The 16,170-nt window shown below is 51.0% G+C and overlaps 1 protein-coding gene and 1 long non-coding RNA gene across 2 annotated transcripts; both read right to left on the bottom strand.

The window, feature by feature from the left end:
- Window positions 1-5,791: 5,791 nt before the first annotated feature.
- On the bottom strand, window positions 5,792-8,438 carry LOC132340549 (uncharacterized). Its single transcript, XM_059871612.1, has 2 exons — window positions 8,285-8,438; window positions 5,792-7,783 (listed from the first exon to the last, which is right to left on the bottom strand). The coding sequence occupies exons 1-2, from the start codon at window positions 8,297-8,299 to the stop codon at window positions 6,677-6,679; spliced, it is 1,122 nt and encodes a 373-aa protein (XP_059727595.1). The 5' UTR covers window positions 8,300-8,438; the 3' UTR covers window positions 5,792-6,676.
- A 3,964-nt stretch (window positions 8,439-12,402) lies between these two features.
- Window positions 12,403-15,969, bottom strand: LOC132340628 (uncharacterized). Its single transcript, XR_009489940.1, has 2 exons — window positions 15,823-15,969; window positions 12,403-15,685 (listed from the first exon to the last, which is right to left on the bottom strand). It is a non-coding gene; the product is annotated as an uncharacterized LOC132340628 (long non-coding RNA).
- Window positions 15,970-16,170: the final 201 nt, after the last annotated feature.

Genomic DNA, 16,170 nt, shown 5'->3' with positions numbered 1-16,170 from the left:
CCCCGATGGTGTCACTGCCCCGCTGATGTGATGTCGCTGTGCCCGCAGCAGCCTCGGGATGTCCTCAATGGCTCTTTGACAATGCTCAGCCACTACATGGCCACTGGGGCCACTGTGGCAACCACAGGGGCTCGAGAGGAGGGCGTGGATGTCCCAAAGTGTCCCCAGAAGGTGATGCATGGCCAGACGGGCGCTGGCCTCCCACAGCTGCTCAGCCTCAGCCACCATGGCCACCAAGGCCTCGGGGACATAAGGGGGCACCTCCTTTGTCCCCTCCAGGGCAGCCTCGATGTCCTAGAGCCAGCGCTGCAGCTCCAGGGGAAACACGGTGGCTCTGTCCCATGCAGCCACCAAGTCCCCCAGCAGCCACAGGGCCTCCTCCACTGGCAGGCCCATCGTGGTGGCCGCGTCCTCCCCGTGGAGCTTGGTGGTGTCATGGTGTTCTGGATTGCAAGGCAGGATGTATTCTATTACCATCTGTATGGCAGTTGTCTAGGTGTTAAGTGGGCAATTTCCCCTTATCTCTCTCCCTGAGAGATCACAATCACTCCTCCCTCAGCAGGGGGCATCCCTGATAAGAGGCTATTGAATGTCACTGCATGGCTGATAAGAACTGTAACATCCCATTGTGAGATGCTCCGCCCAGAGGGAGGAGCCGAGCATTGCTATCCAGATATAATCAGGAGATTCTGACACACCAGCACAGCTTCTCCACTGGATTCACCAGAGGAACAGCAGCTGCTTCTACTTCCACGGATCTGCGGAGGAAGAATCACCCTTTTTCTACAGGACCCCCTGCTCCAACAGAACCACACCTGACACCTCAGGAGGACTGCAGCCACTTTTCCAACTGGACTGCTGCCAGCACCCTGACCAACAGGGTGTCAGGTTGAGTTCTGACTCTGTCATTTTAGTGTACTGCATTGTTTTTATTTTATCATTTTATGTTTTTTCCCCCCTTCCCTATTAAAGAACTGTTATTTCCTGCTCCCGTATTTTTTTGTTGCCTGAGAGCCCCTTAATTTAAAATTCATAGCAATTTGGAGGGGTGGGGAGGGTTTGCATTCTCCATTTCAGGGGAAGCTCCTGCCTTCTTTAGCAGGCACCTGTCTTATCCAAACCTAGACACCACCTTTACAGCAGTGAAAGTAGCCGGTGTAGACCCCTGGATTCACTATACCCGAGTGAAGAAAGTCCATCCTGGATCACAGACTGTGTAAACTGTAGAACCAAGACTGCAGATAAGATATGTTTAATTACTTTGAGAATGTTATTAGTAATTGTGCTAATGTTATGGTCATTAACATCTTTGGGATGTAGGGTGCAAAAAGATCAACTAACCACTCTTCATTCTAGAATGAAGAGAGAGGCAGAAACACAAGTGATAAAATTTCTAATGCAGTTCGAGCTGAGAATGTAATGATTGGATTAGTTAAAGATTTTGCCAAAATACAAAACACCAGTAGAATAACTGCCTGTCTGCCAATACCTAAGGCAGCAAGAGATCCAGTAAATTGGAGAATCATAACATCAAAACTACCTGAAATACAAAAGAACAAAACAATTGCATGCAAACAAGTACTCGAACCGAGACAGGTAGTCAAAGAAACTTGGGAGAAAGTAGGAACATGGATGAGACCTATGAGCCAGAAAGACTGTATTCTAAGTCATGGCATACTAAGAACCCCTTTGGGACAGTCAAGAGGCATCACACAATGGCAATGCTATTTGCCACACTATAAAAAGATCATAGAAAATGTTACAGAAACTAGTCTGGTATGGCAGTGTGAGACCGAGGATCAGAAAGATCAGATAGAGCCTTGGGATAGTGCGTGGTCTGTGAGTATACTTCAAAAATTCCAATATATGGCAAACACCCCTTGGTGTATTAAGTGAGAAAGTTCTGAGAGTGAAACAGATCCAAGAGTAACATACACTGCCATGAGTAGCAGAACATGGGCATGCAGTAAAACTTATGACTGTACTTCTGATGATGCAGAGATAAAACAGATACCACCCCTGGCAATAGCCCTACAGATTGGTTGTGCTTGCAGAGAGATCAAACATAAACAAGGCAAAATGAATTATAAAGTGATTATAAGATGTACCAAGAGTACAATTAAAAGTCCAAGACAATTTGTATGGGCAACAAGCGATGGTACCTGGACAACACATCTGCCTGTAGATGAGAAAGTAAAAGAAATTACTTTGGGCCTCCCAACCTTATGTCCAATTTGGAAAAAGTCCCCATTTAATAGAAAACATGAACTTCTGCAAATAAGAGCAAGACGAGAAGTTCTAGACAACAAAAATCCAGATGACACTTGGCAAGAACCCTCTAGTGGAGTGAAACTTGTGTGGGCCCTAGAGTCTTTACTCGGTCCTATAGCAAACTATCAGAATAGAGAGATGCTGTACAAACTTACAGGCCAAGTAGATAGACTAGCAAAAATCACCAGAGAAAGATTTAAAGAATTAAACGTACAATTACAAGCCACCACAAAAATGACTTTGCAAAATCGATTAGCCTTAGATTTGTTACTCCTGAAGGAGCATGGAGTATGTGGATTTTTAAAGGGACGAGTTGATCATTGCTGCATTCACATCCCAAATGTAACTGCAGATGTAGAATATGACATCAATCAGTTGAAACAAATAGAGCATGAGGCACAAGAAGAGCAAAAAGATTTGACTACAAGCTAGTTAAGAAAAATCTTTAAAAAGTTAAGGTGGAATGTGAGTTCATAGATTAAATCTATCATTGAGAGTGTGATAATCTTACTAATTGTATTCTTAGCAATTTGGTTAGTTTACAGCATTTTAAAGAGAGAAATACAGAAGAAAACGTCCTAGAACCAGAAAATAATAAAGGCACTGACACGAGATCCACACCCACTATCTTCTAGTTCTCCAGCACGTGATAGCATCCATGACAACTTTTACATCAACCCTGGATTTGAAGAACATCAAACATAAATTGAGAAGTAAAAGACTGTATCAAGTGAAAACATTTACACCTATAGTGAAGTGAAAATGCTTTCAAAAAGGAGATAATGATAGTGGCGCCCTAGAAAATGCTAAGATAAACTCTGAAATGTTAAGCCTTGTGTTTTACCTGCGTAAGTAGTATAATTGCTAGCTGAAATGATTGTTTAGTGATTAAAATAATTATTGTATAATCATAAGAAGAACAATGAGAAACTGTATGTTCCTAGTCTAAGGTGGCCATGCTTGGCTGAAATCTATGTATACTATAGAACAATGTAAGTTCAATAATTAACATGAAAGGTATATAACGATAGAATATAAAAGCATATCCATCCCGAACCTATGTCGGAGTCAGATTTGGGTCTTTACCCCTGACACCCAGAGCTCTTCAATAAAAGCACCTGCATATAATCATTTCTCGTGATTATGTGTTCCTGAACGCTAACACCTATGGTGGCCCAGGTGGCCCCAGTGGCCCGGATGGCCCCGGTGGCCGAGCAGTGGCTGAGAGGTGCCAAAGAGCCATCGAGGACATCCCGAGGCTGCTGCAGGAAAGTGTCACATGGGGGCTGTGACATCATCAGGGACATCACTGCTGTCACTTCTTCACTCCCAACTCCCCTCACAGGATTTGAGACAAATTTGGGAAATTTTCTGGGAATTTTCATTGAAATTCTCCCAAATCCTAGTGTGACATCACTGGAGACACTCAGGGACACTCTGGGGACACTCAGGGACAGGGGACAGGGGTGAATGAGTCCCCTGAAGAGCTTCTAGCTTTCCACTGTGCCTGCAGCAGAGTGAGGGGCTAAATGACAATTTAATAATTGCCTTTTCACTTTTCTATTGCCTTTTGCACATTGTTATTGATCACCAGCAATTTGATTTGATGTGGTATTTGATACTGATATTGATTATTGGTGATTCCTTGTAGCTGCTGGTTGGTGCAATATAATCTGTCAGTTTGTGTGTACACCATACAGCCAATAAATAAATAAATAAATAAATAAATAAACAAATAAATAAATAAATGTCCTCTATATAAATCAAACCAGGCTGATCTGAGCTCTGTGTCAGACACATCCCTTGACCCCACTGAGGGATGAGTGGTCACTAAAGCCATCCCAAAGTTCCTTGAGGGGAGCACAGCCAGGGAGCTGCTTCAAGGCGCTGTCACTGAGAGATTTCCCTTGAAAACCCTGGGTGGAGTGGAAAACTGGGGACACTGGGCTGGTGGCCCTGGGATTGAAATCGTGCCGCTGGGATAGAACTGGTGGCACTGGGTTGGTGACACTGGAATGGAACTGGGGACAGTGGGACACAACTGGGAACATGGGGCAGGCAAACTGGGACAGGAGTGGGGAAACTGGGAGGAGAGGCTGGGGACACTGAGGTGGAACTGGGGACACTGGACCAGAGCTGAGGACACCAGGTTGGTGGCACTGGAATTATGACACAGGGTTGGTGGCACTGGGATTGAGCTGGGGACACTGGGGTGGTGACAGTGGGACAGCCCTGGGGACACTGGGCTGGTGGCACTGGGATGGAACTGGGGATACCAGGACAGGGCCGGTGGCAGTGGCACAGGGACATTGGCATTGAACTGGTGCTACTGGGATTGAACTGGTGGCACTGGATGGGTGGCACTGCAATGTCCCTGGTGCCACCGTGTGGTGTCCCCGTGTCCCCGCAGTGGCCGAGGACACTCACCTGCTGCTGGCCCTGCCTGCAGTGGCAGTGTCCTGCCAGCTGGCCCTACAGAGGAGGGGACATCGTGGTGTCACCTGGCCACCAGCAGGCCATGGCTCTGTGGGGGCGGGGCCTGGGCAGTGACATCACCTCATCCTGCCCCTTTCCAGCAGGTGCCATGACTTGGCCATTAGCTCTGGTAATGTTCAAGTAGTGTTCTGGTTAATTAATTAATGATGACATCAGCAACCCAGTGCCAGCCCAGTGTCCCCAGTCCTGTCCCAGTGCCAGCCCAGTGCCACTAGCCCATTGTCCCCATACCAATGTCACCATCCTAGTGTCCCCATCCTGTCCCAGTGTCCCCCATCCTATCCCAGTGTCCCTGTCCCAGTATTCCCATTCCTGTCCCAGTGTCCTCACTTCAGCCCAATGCCAGCATCCCAGTGTCCCCACTTCAGCCCAATGCCAGCATCTCAGTGTCCCCTATCCTGTTCCAGTGCCCCCATCCCACTGTTCCCAGTGTCACCAGTTCCACCCCAGTGCCATCAGTCCCCAGCCCCTTTCTGACGTCCCCATCCCAGTGTCCCCTCCCAGTGTCCCCAGTCCAGTCCCAGTATCCCCATCCCACTGTCACCAGTCCCCTCCCACTGCCACCAGTTCCCATCCAGTGTCCCTGTTCCAGTGCCACCACTTCCAGCCCAGTGTTACCACCCCAGTGTCACCTGGGTTGCCCTGGTGTCACTGCTCCAGTGTCACCAGTCCCATCCCAGTGTTCCCCATCCTGCCCCAGTGTCCCCATCCCAGTATTCCCATTTGTGTCCCAGTGTCCCCAGTTCTATCCCACTGTCACTATCTCAGTGTTCCCAATCCCATCCCAGTGCTCCCATTTGTGTCCCAGTGTCTCCAGTTCTGTCCCAGTATCCCTGTCCCAGTGCCTCCAGCCCAATCTCACCAACCCAGTCCCATCCCAGTGTTCCCCATCCTCTCCCAGTGTTCCAGTTGTGTCCCAGTGCCACCAGTTCCATCTCAGTGCCAAAAAAGTGAAAAAAAGAAGAATTTATGAATTCTTTTCCCATCACCAGAGAGTGAAAACACGACACGATGGAACCGCAAGGAGAAATAAAATAAATTGGTTTAATGCACAAGATGGCGTGGAGGCAAGTCAAGGGTTAAAACCAAACAAAAGAACATCTGAACTTCCAGGAATGTTTGAATATAATTTATATAGAATATAGAAAAATATATGTATATTTATGTATATATAAAATGTTAATATAAAATATTATTTTAAAATAATATAGTAAATCAACATAATTATATATATGAATATAATATAAATTCTGTTGGTATAAAATATATTAATGTAAAGTATTTTTATAAAATCTATATTTCTATTTTATTACTCATATATATATATTTTTAGATCAATAATATATTATGAATATGCATCAACCTCCGTGAATATGCATGAACCTCTGTGATGTAACAGAATATAAAGAACGTGGTTTAATTAATGGGGAGCTTTTGGCAATTAGCACCAGGATTTTATCCCTTAACAAACTTTTATAAAAATCTCAATTCTGACCACTGTCTCCCAGGGGGGTCTTGGCTGATAATGGGGAAGGAGGACAGGACCGAGCCCCAAGGGACCCCCCCCAGATTCTCCTGCACAAGATCCCAGTGACAGCAGGAGCTGGTGGCATCCGAGGGGCTCTTGGTGACACCAGGAGCTGGTGGCACCCGAGGGGCTCTTGGTGACACGAGGAGCTGGTGGCACTTGGGGAGCTGGTGGCACCCGAGGGGCTCTTGATGACACAAGGAGCTGGTGGCACTTGGGGAACTGGTGGTACTTGAGGGGTTCTTGGTGACATGAGGAGCTCGTGGCACTCGCGCTGGTGACACTTGAGGGGCTCTTGGTGACACGAGGAGCTGGTGGCAGCTGAGTATCCACAAGTCTCTCCAGTGACATCACTGCCCCAATGACATCATAGTGGTGACATCACTGTCCCTGCAGCAGCCTTGGGATGTCCTTGATGGCTTCTTGGCACCACTCATCCACTGTGCGGCTACAGGGGCCACCTGGGCCACCAGGGCCACCACAGGCACTCAAGAGGAGGTTGTCAATGAGCTCAAATATCCCCAGCAGGCGCTCCTTGGCCAGGCGGGAGCCGGCCTCCCACAGCTGCTCGGCCTCGGCCACCTTGGCCACCAAGGCCACAGGGACATTGGGGGATGCCTTCTTTGTCCTGTTCAGGATGATCCTGATCTCCCAGAGGCAGTAATCCATGTTCCTGTCACACACGTCCACCAAGCGCTCTAGTGGCCTCAGGGCCACCTCTGCCCAATGTCCCCTCCTGGTGGCCGCCCTTGCCTGGCTGGCAGCCACCACGGCCTCTCCCATGGCCTTGTTGGTGGCTGCCTCCTCCTCACTGGGGGCCAGCTCCTCCTCACTGGGGGCCAGCTCCTCCTCACTGATGGCTGCCTCCTCCTCACTGGGGGCCAGCTCCTCCTCACTGATGGCTGCCTCCTCCTCACTGGGGGCCAGTTCCTGCATGCTCGTGGCCACCTCCTCCTCACTGGTGGCCACCTCCTCCTCACTGGTGGCCGCTGCCTCCAGGACATTGCGTGTGGCCCCCACCCAGGCCACCTCCTCCCAGTCCAGGGCCACCGTTGGCCGCTGGGCGGTGGCCGCCAGTCTGTGCCAAGCTGTCCCCCGGCGGGCAGTCTTGTACCACAGGTCCCTGGCCCGGGCAGGGGCCGCGTCCGCGCAGGCAACACAGAGCTCGGCGGCCTCCAAGGCCAGCTGGTCCCATCTGTCCCTGAGCGCGGCCACCAACCTCTGCCAGGCCTTGGCCACAGCTCTCACATCGGCCCAGCTGATCCAAGAGGTGGCCCTGAGGGTGGCCAGGGCCTGGCCCAGGGAGGGGACACTGCTGTGGTCCAGGGTCTCACGGAGGCTCTGGGTGAATCTCCTCAGGGCAGCGCGCAGGGAGTCTGGAGACAAGCACTGCTGCACGCCCTGGTGTGACCCGGTCACGGTGGCCGCCACTTCACCCAGGGTGGCCACCACGGACACCAGAGCCTCCAGCAGCTGGGCAGGGGACACCTGGAAAGGGGACAGGGGAGGTGTCAGGGACCTGGTGGCATTTGTGGCCTCCTGCGGTGGCCTCTGTGCCCTCCCGGGGTCCCCTCTGTGCCCCTCCCTGGAGGGCTCTGCTGTCCGTCTGTCCCTCCCTTGTTCCCTCCGCCACCCCCTGCCCCTCCCCTCGTTGCCCCTCCCGCCCCCTGCCCCCTCTGCTGTCCCCTCTGCCACCCCCGCCCTCTCTGTTGTCTCTTTTGCCACCCCCTGCCACCACACTCGTAGCCCCTGCCACCCTCCGTGTCCCCCCATCCCCCACTCCGCCTTCCACCCCCTCTGTCACCGCCCCCCTTCCTTCCACTCTCTCCTGTCCCTTTTGCGACCCCCTGTCCCCTCCCGCCACCCCCGTGTCCCCTCCCGCCACCCCCTGTCCCCTCCATCCCTCACCGCCCCCTCCCCCCCGTATCCCCTCCCCCCCCCGCCGTGTCCCCTCTGTCCCTCCCCGTGCCCCCTCCCCTCCCGTCGCACCTCTTGGGGCTCCATGCTCACTGGGGACACCTTGGGGACACCTTGGGGACGCTCCGGCAGCGAACGAGCCCCAGGACAGGCGCCGATCCCGGCCCAGAACCGGCCCCGGTAGCGGCGCGCGCGGCAATGGCGGAGCCGCTGAGGGACGAGGGCCGGAAAGGGGCGTGGCCCGCCGAGGTGACGTCACCGCCCCTCCCCGCACCTGGACCGCCCCAGCCCAGGGGAAGCCCCGGGATTTGGGCGCTTTGTAGGCTCCGTCCCGGGGGGCTCGGCTCCGTCCCAGGGGTTTAAACTCTATCCCAGCGGATTTAGGCTCCGTCCCGGGGGGCTCGGCTCCGTCCCGGGGGTGTAAACTCTATCCCAGCGGATTTAGGCTCCGTCCCAGGGGTTTAAACTCTATCCCAGCGGATTTAGGCTCCGTCCCGGGGGGCTCGGCTCCGTCCCAGGGTTGTAAACTCTATCCCAGCGGATCTAGGCTCCGTCCCGGGGGGCTCGGCTCCGTCCCAGGGGTGTAAACTCTATCCCAGCGGATCTAGGCTCCGTCCCGGGGGGCTCGGCTCCGTCCCAGAGGTTTAAACTCTATCCCAGCGGATCTAGGCTCCGTCCCGGGGGGCTCGGCTCCGTCCCAGGGGTTTAAACTCTATCCCAGCGGATTTAGGCTCCGTCCCGGGGGGCTCGGCTCCGTCCCAGAGGTTTAAACTCTATCTCAGCGGATTTAGGCTCCGTCCCGGGGGGCTCGGCTCCGTCCCAGGGGTTTAAACTCTATCCCAGCGGATTTAGGCTCCGTGCCGGGGGGCTCGGCTCCGTCCCAGGGGTGTAAACTCTATCCCAGCGGATTTAGGCTCCGTCCCGGGGGGCTCGGCTCCGTCCCAGGGGTGTAAACTCTATCCCAGCGGATCTAGGCTCCGTGCCGGGGGGCTCGGCTCCGTCCCAGGGGTTTAAACTCTATCCCAGCGGATCTAGGCTCCGTCCCGGGGGGCTCGGCTCCGTCCCAGGGGTTTAAACTCTATCCCAGCGGATTTAGGCTCCGTCCCGGGGGGCTCCGTCCCAGAGGTTTAAACTCTATCTCAGCGGATTTAGGCTCCGTCCCGGGGGGCTCGGCTCCGTCCCAGAGGTTTAAACTCTATCCCAGCGGATTTAGGCTCCGTCCCGGGGGGCTCGGCTCCGTCCCAGGGGTGTAAACTCTATCCCAGCGGATTTAGGCTCCGTCCCGGGGGGCTCGGCTCCGTCCCAGGGGTTTAAACTCTATCCCAGCGGATTTAGGCTCCGTCCCGGGGGGCTCCGTCCCAGAGGTTTAAACTCTATCTCAGCGGATTTAGGCTCCGTCCCGGGGGGCTCGGCTCCGTCCCAGAGGTTTAAACTCTATCCCAGCGGATTTAGGCTCCGTCCCGGGGGGCTCGGCTCCGTCCCAGGGGTGTAAACTCTATCCCAGCGGATTTAGGCTCCGTCCCGGGGGGCTCGGCTCCGTCCCAGGGGTGTAAACTCTATCCCAGCGGATCTAGGCTCCGTCCCCGGGGGCTCGGCTCCGTCCCAGGGGTGTAAACTCTATCCCAGCAGATTTAGGCTCCGTCCCGGGGGGCTCGGCTCCGTCCCAGGGGTGTAAACTCTATCCCAGCGGATTTAGGCTCCGTCCCAGGGGGTTTAGGATTCATCCCAGGGGGTTTAGGCTCCGTCCCAGGGAATTTACGCTCAGTCCCAGGGGATTTAGGCTCCATCACAGGGGATTTAGGTTCCATTCCAGGGGGTTTAGGCTCAGTCCCAGGGGATTTAGGCTCCATCACAGGGGATTTAGGCTCCAACCCAGGGGGTTTAGGCTCCATCCCACGGGATTTAGGCTCCATACCAGGGGATTTAGGCTCCATCCCAGGGGGTTTAGGCTCCATCCCACGGGATTTAGGCTCCATCCCAGGGGGTTTAGGCTCCATCACAGGGGATTTAGGCTCAGTCCCAGGGTGTTTAGGCTCCATCCCACGGGATTTAGGCTCCATTCCAGGGCATTTAGGCTCCATCCCAAGGGATTTAGGCTCAGTCCCTGGGGATATCACTGGCCCCCACTATTTGATTGACTGCATTTTCAGCCTCAGCAGGGATTTCACCACATTTTTCCTGTATAAAAAGTGCAGCAACTTGGACAAATTTGGATTCAGGAATTACAACTCGTACACCCTTCTCTTTTTTGAATGTAATTTCTGCTTCCAATTTTTCTATCAAATCCCTCCCCAGCAATGGTTTAGGGGAGTCAGGCATATGGAGGAATTGATGAGTTCCCCAGAGCTTCCCCAGTTTAAATTTTAAAGGTTGAAAGAAAAATTTAATTTAAATTTTAATAAATAAAATAAATAAAGTAAAAGTAAAATAAATAAAATAAATAATAATCAAATTTAATACATAAAATAAATTTTAAAAATTTTAAACTTTAAAGGTGTAAAGAAAGGCCGTGTTTCGCTCACCTCGGTCACCCCAACAACATGTAGAGTATCGTGACTCAGTTTCCCTTCTGCAGTGTTTAACCCCAAACGTGCTGCTCCAGTGTCTATCAGAAACTCTGTGGGAACCCAGGGCACAGGGAATATTTCTCAGCCTGCTCTGAGGGCCCCTGACCCCCAGAGGAGCCCTGCCTTTGACCCTCACCCATGGAGAAAGCTCCAAGAATGACTTCAAGATAGAGTGGAGCCTACAAGAGTGTGAGATGGATAATAGAGAACAGTGTAATTTGTCACTTGGGTGAGAGTTAGAGCCTGAATGAGGGATGTGGGAGTCCAGGTGGCTCTTTAGATTGCAATTTATTATATCCATTTGGTTACAGCAGGCCAGGGTCGTGGGCAACAGAGCCTGTGCCTACAGCTGTCAGCTCCAGCTGCAGGCAGGCCTGGAGAGCCTTTAATTTTGGGTACAATGCATTTTATACTTTTCTTTGCTCACCATCTTAATACAGCAGAACCAATCTATACCTTAACTTTTACCTATAGCCTATTGTTGTATTTCACTGAGTAGTTTATTTAGTTGTTGTTGTTGCACTGGTGATGGGCAATTTCTACTGAGCATGTTGGGTCAAGTAGATGGGTTTTCCCCCTCCCTCATTACATGGTCTCCCCCTCACACCCCCCCCGTTATACACCTGGCCTGTCCCATAGGTAATTCGCCCCTCCCCAATGGCATCCCGTTGGCTCCGGTCCTCTCTCCCCCGCCCCCATCCCCTAGGGTATAAAACCTCCTGTGTGAGAGTTCCACGCCCTCTTTTCTACCTGGGTGACCCCATCACCTGTGTCTTGCACCAAGCCAATAAACAAGATACTTGCACCCACGTGGAGAAGAGCGCCTCTCGTCTTTTACCTTCGTCTGTGCGGGTCCGTGTGGGCTAGAGTCTTAAGCTAGCCGGATTGGACTCGTAAGAGGCCCAGGAAAAACACGGGATACCACAGCCTATCATAACTACTGTAATTACCATATTCATGTTGCTGTTCTCCAATCACTAAAAGTCAGTACATTACAGTTTAAGCTAGAAGGTGTTTTTCAGTTTTCTTGCAGTGGAAAATTCTGAGACCTTTTTTCTACTTGCCACATTTGCTGACTTGTTTTCCTGTGCTCTCTTTCTGCTTGGTAAAAACATCTTTTTGTTTGGGGTGGGTTTATCCTTTGCTCTAAGCCATAAACCCCCTTCTAACTAGCACACCCTTTGCCTCCTTGGTTATCCAGTACGACTGGCTCAGCAATTCTTTTCTTCTACATCAAAACTTGCTTCCATCTCTATTCCTTCTTCAGATTCTGCATCCAAAAATCTCTCTGCCAAGCACACACACCTGTGAGACTTTCTTGTCAAACTTTCATCCCTCCCAAGAGAAGTGGGTTTCCCATCCCACCTTCCCATGTCTGCCCCATGGTCACACAGACAGAAACACAGGTCAGCCCGTGGGGTGCACCCTCTCTGTCCAGCTGGGGGACATTCGGCTCTGACTTTGGGGCCTGTGACTCGCACGGGTGATATGGCAACTGTTCCTCCTCACCTCCTCCCTCTTCTCCCTCATCTCCTCTTTAAGTTCCTTGACCATGGCAGAGACACGAGCCCGCATGGGGCCGTTGATCATACTCTCATAATTTCTGTGAAAAACCACAATCACTTATTTTCAGAATTTTAAAAGTTTAATAGTAATAAAATGGTTATAAAAATAGTAATATAATTAAAGTAATAAACATTTGAACAATTTGGATTAGGACAATACAAGACAATAAAAACAAAGAGTTATGAAAAGTCCAGGTACCTCTCTCTGGGCAAAATAAGCCCAAAAAAGGACACACCTTAACAGAGGATTAATCCTTAAAAGCAATAGGCATATTCATACACATCATACATGATGCATGAATTCCATTCAAACAAAGGATTCTGCCTGGTCAGTGTCAACTTCGTCCTCTGAATCCTGACGGCATCTTCATGGCTGAGCAAGGCAGGAAGAAGTTGGTTTCTTCTGATGATGGAGCAATAAATTCTTTTTCTCTGAAAGATGTAGATGTCCTGTGGCTGCTATCTGGTGTGAGTGCCTTATTCCTTTCTTTAAAAATAATCCCGCACACATAGTTTCTATTTTAACTACAAAAGTTACATTTTAACTGCAAAACTACAATTACAATACTATTAAACTGTTAATACAGCACTACTAATCATACATAATACACATAGTAAATATCTGCATAGAGCCATATAATATGTACTTTTGACAAGAGGTGAACAACAAGTTGGCTTTGTCAGTGCTCTGCTCCCCAGGACCTTGCACCGAAGGAATTTAGAAATGCATCTCCAGGTGACGATCGGTGCGGACACGACTGCGTCCCCTCTGCAAACCTCATCCTAGAGGCAATCCCCCAATTCCTCCCAAGTTCTCAGACTCAGTGCAGCGCCCAGCTCCACCGGGAACCCGTGATCTCTGGCCCAGCCCAGCAGATCACAGAGCACTTCATCTGAGACTGCAATTCCCATGGGAGGTATGACATTCCTCCGCATGGCCAGAACAAGTTGTTCATCTCTGGAAGGTTGGTTCCCCATTTTTAAGGAAAACCCATCCCTCAGCAGGTGTCCACTTCAAGAGACAGACAGTCTGCTGTTTCGGGAAAAGCCATCCCCTGCTCAGTTCTCAGCCTCCCGGGGGAGGTTTGTTTGGTCTGTCGTTTGCCCCCAACCCTGTGGTCTGAACAGGACCAGTCTCCTCAGGAAGACACGGGGCAAAGGCAGAGTTACCTCACTCAAGAGGGCAAACGGTGTCCGATCGCAGAGGGTCGCTGGGTCGCTCATCTCGGGACGTGTCCCGGCTGTCCTGCGATTCCATGAGGGGTCACCAGACCCCGCCCATGTTCAGTCTCAGCTGTGAACTCGGCCAGATCCCTTAAGGTCCTGTTTCTTCAGCCTCGGCTGCACCAAAGGTCGGGGTCCAGCAGACCCTGTGCCTCCAGCCTAGGCTGCAGCACACGTCGGCGGTCACCGGATGACGCTGTTGAGTCAGGGATGGAATGAAAGACTCCGGTCCTCAGGTGGATCAGGAGGCAAAAAGCATTTAATGAAAGCAGCGGGTCTTGTATAGTGTGACCCGCTAAGGTGAGATCTGATTGGTCTCAAAGTGAAAACCTCTCACACTCTTGGTGAACTATGAATAGCACACTCTGGAGAACCCTATCTATAAACAATGGTTGCAGAAAGAGAGAGAATAATTGTTTGAATTCTTTTCTCTAAGTTTGCCACAGCTCCTCACAGCTTCCCAGGAAAATCCTGGCAGAGCTGTCTCTCTCTCTGTTCAGAGGATATGTGATTACCACAGGTGTCAGGGTGGTTATCCAAGTCAGCCTTCCCTTATTACTGAATGCTAAATAAAAAGGGTTAACAGGCCTATCAGCAACACCAGCCACTGTCTGATATCATTAGCATTTAGAGTGGATCTGAACCCTTCGAAAACTGGTGGGGCAGACCCAAAGAGCTGGGTGAAGGGTTGAGAGAAAATTTCTCCCGGTGTCATTTCCTCACAGTGGGTGCCATTATTAAAGTGACCCCAAAACTGTACAGTTAGGGTGTGGTAGCTCTGAATCCATGTGCCTGCTTTCCAGAGGAAGTTAAAAATCCGTTAATTGCTCACCTTATTAACCTGTAAAGCAAACTGGATAACAGCCACAGTAGCCTTGGTTACAGGACCCATGTTGAGATAAGGGCCTGCAAATGGGAGAAATGTAGCCAGGGCCATGTGCCACCCAAACCAGGGTAAGCTGGACCACATGGTGACACCTAACGAGGTTTCAATAGCAGCACACAAAAATTAGATTACTCAAGAACTGTTATTCCTTTTTCTCTCAATGCCCTCAAGCTGCATATTGGCGCCAAAATCTGTCTTGGTTTGAACAGACAGGAGTCTGCTAAGGAAGGCAGGAGCCTCCCCTGAAATGGAAAACGTAAATCCCCTCCCTGTGCTATGAATTTGGAATGTGGGGCTCTCAGGCAAAGATATGGGAGCAGGGATAACAGATCTTTATTAGGGAAGAAAATAAAATAAACAATGCAGTAAACTAAACCCACACTGCCAGAGTCAGAACACAACGTGACACCCTGTGGGTCAGGGTGTTGGCAGCAGTCCAGTTGGAATTGTGGCTGTAGCCCTCCTGGAGTGTCAGGGGTGGTTCTGCTGGAGCAGGGATCCTGTAAAAGGGTGTGTTCTTCCTCTGAAGATCCACGGGAAGAGGCAGCTGCTGTTCCTCTGGGAATCCAGTGGAGAAGCCGTGCTGCTGTTCCAGAATCTCCAGATTATATCCGGGTAGGAATGCTTGGCTCCTCCCTCTGGGGAGAGCATCTCCCAATGGGATGCCATAGTTGTTATCAGCCATGCAGTGACATTCAATGGCCTGTTATCAGCAGATGTCTCTGGAGGGAGGAGTGGTGGTGGAAGAGATAAGGAAAACTGCCCAATTATCAGAAGACAACTGCCATGCAGATGGCAAATAGAACACAATGTGCTTGGCAACCCAGGACACTGAGATGTATCAGAAGTTTGAGATGTATCAGGAGTTTTGAGGGAGGTGGAACTGTGGGGACGTGCAGGCAAGGCAGCAGGGGGTGGCTATGGTGTGGAGAAAATGCAGAGCAGTAATGAAGAAAACAGTGAGGACAGGACAGTGGCAGCCGGTGTCTGAGAAAGGCAGGGACAGGTGAAGTTCAGGATTCCCAGGGAACATGAAGTTCAGGATTCCTGGGGCACACGAGGTTCAGGATACTAGGGCACACGGAATTCAAGAATCTCAGAGCACATGAAATTCAGGATTCTGGGGGCACACGAAAGTCAGGATTCTCGGGAGACACGAAATTCAGGAGTCCCGGGGCACACAAAGTTAAAGATTCCTCTGGCACATGAAGTTCAGGATTCCCAGAGCACACTGTTAAACAAAGGTTGGGAATTGTTGTAAATAGTTGATAGACCATTAAGCATGTACTGTTCATTTGGTTATTATATTGTAAAAGGGGTTAAAAGGGTAGTTATAAGAAATACGGTACCCAACGTACCACAACACACCTCAGTAAAGGGCACCACCCCCAAGGGAAACCAGCCAGCCTGGACAGAACTGCCATGGGCCAATCAAGCGCCTTAAACCTTCATGCAAATGAAGGATCCAAAAAGAAACCAATCCAAAGGGACAAAAAACAGGATAGAAAGGGGCTTCTGACCACTGAATCTGTGCCCCTCCACCTGGGACATCGGGGCCATCGCTGCTGAGGCAGCCCCAGCGCCGGCGCTGCAGCATCCTCGACGGGAACGCTCCTGCTCGGCCCGCGGGCCCCCTTGCTTTGGGCCTTTCTTTTTCTTGTAATAAATGCTGAAATCACTTTGGTACTGGGAGCCTGCTCGCGTTTTTATCAGTTA

This window comes from Haemorhous mexicanus, chromosome 32 (genome assembly GCF_027477595.1).
Source record: "Haemorhous mexicanus isolate bHaeMex1 chromosome 32, bHaeMex1.pri, whole genome shotgun sequence".
In the NCBI taxonomy this organism is placed as follows: Eukaryota; Metazoa; Chordata; class Aves; order Passeriformes; family Fringillidae; genus Haemorhous; species Haemorhous mexicanus.
Note: the sequence above shows the minus strand (reverse complement) of the source record. Positions and strands in the feature narration are given on the sequence as shown.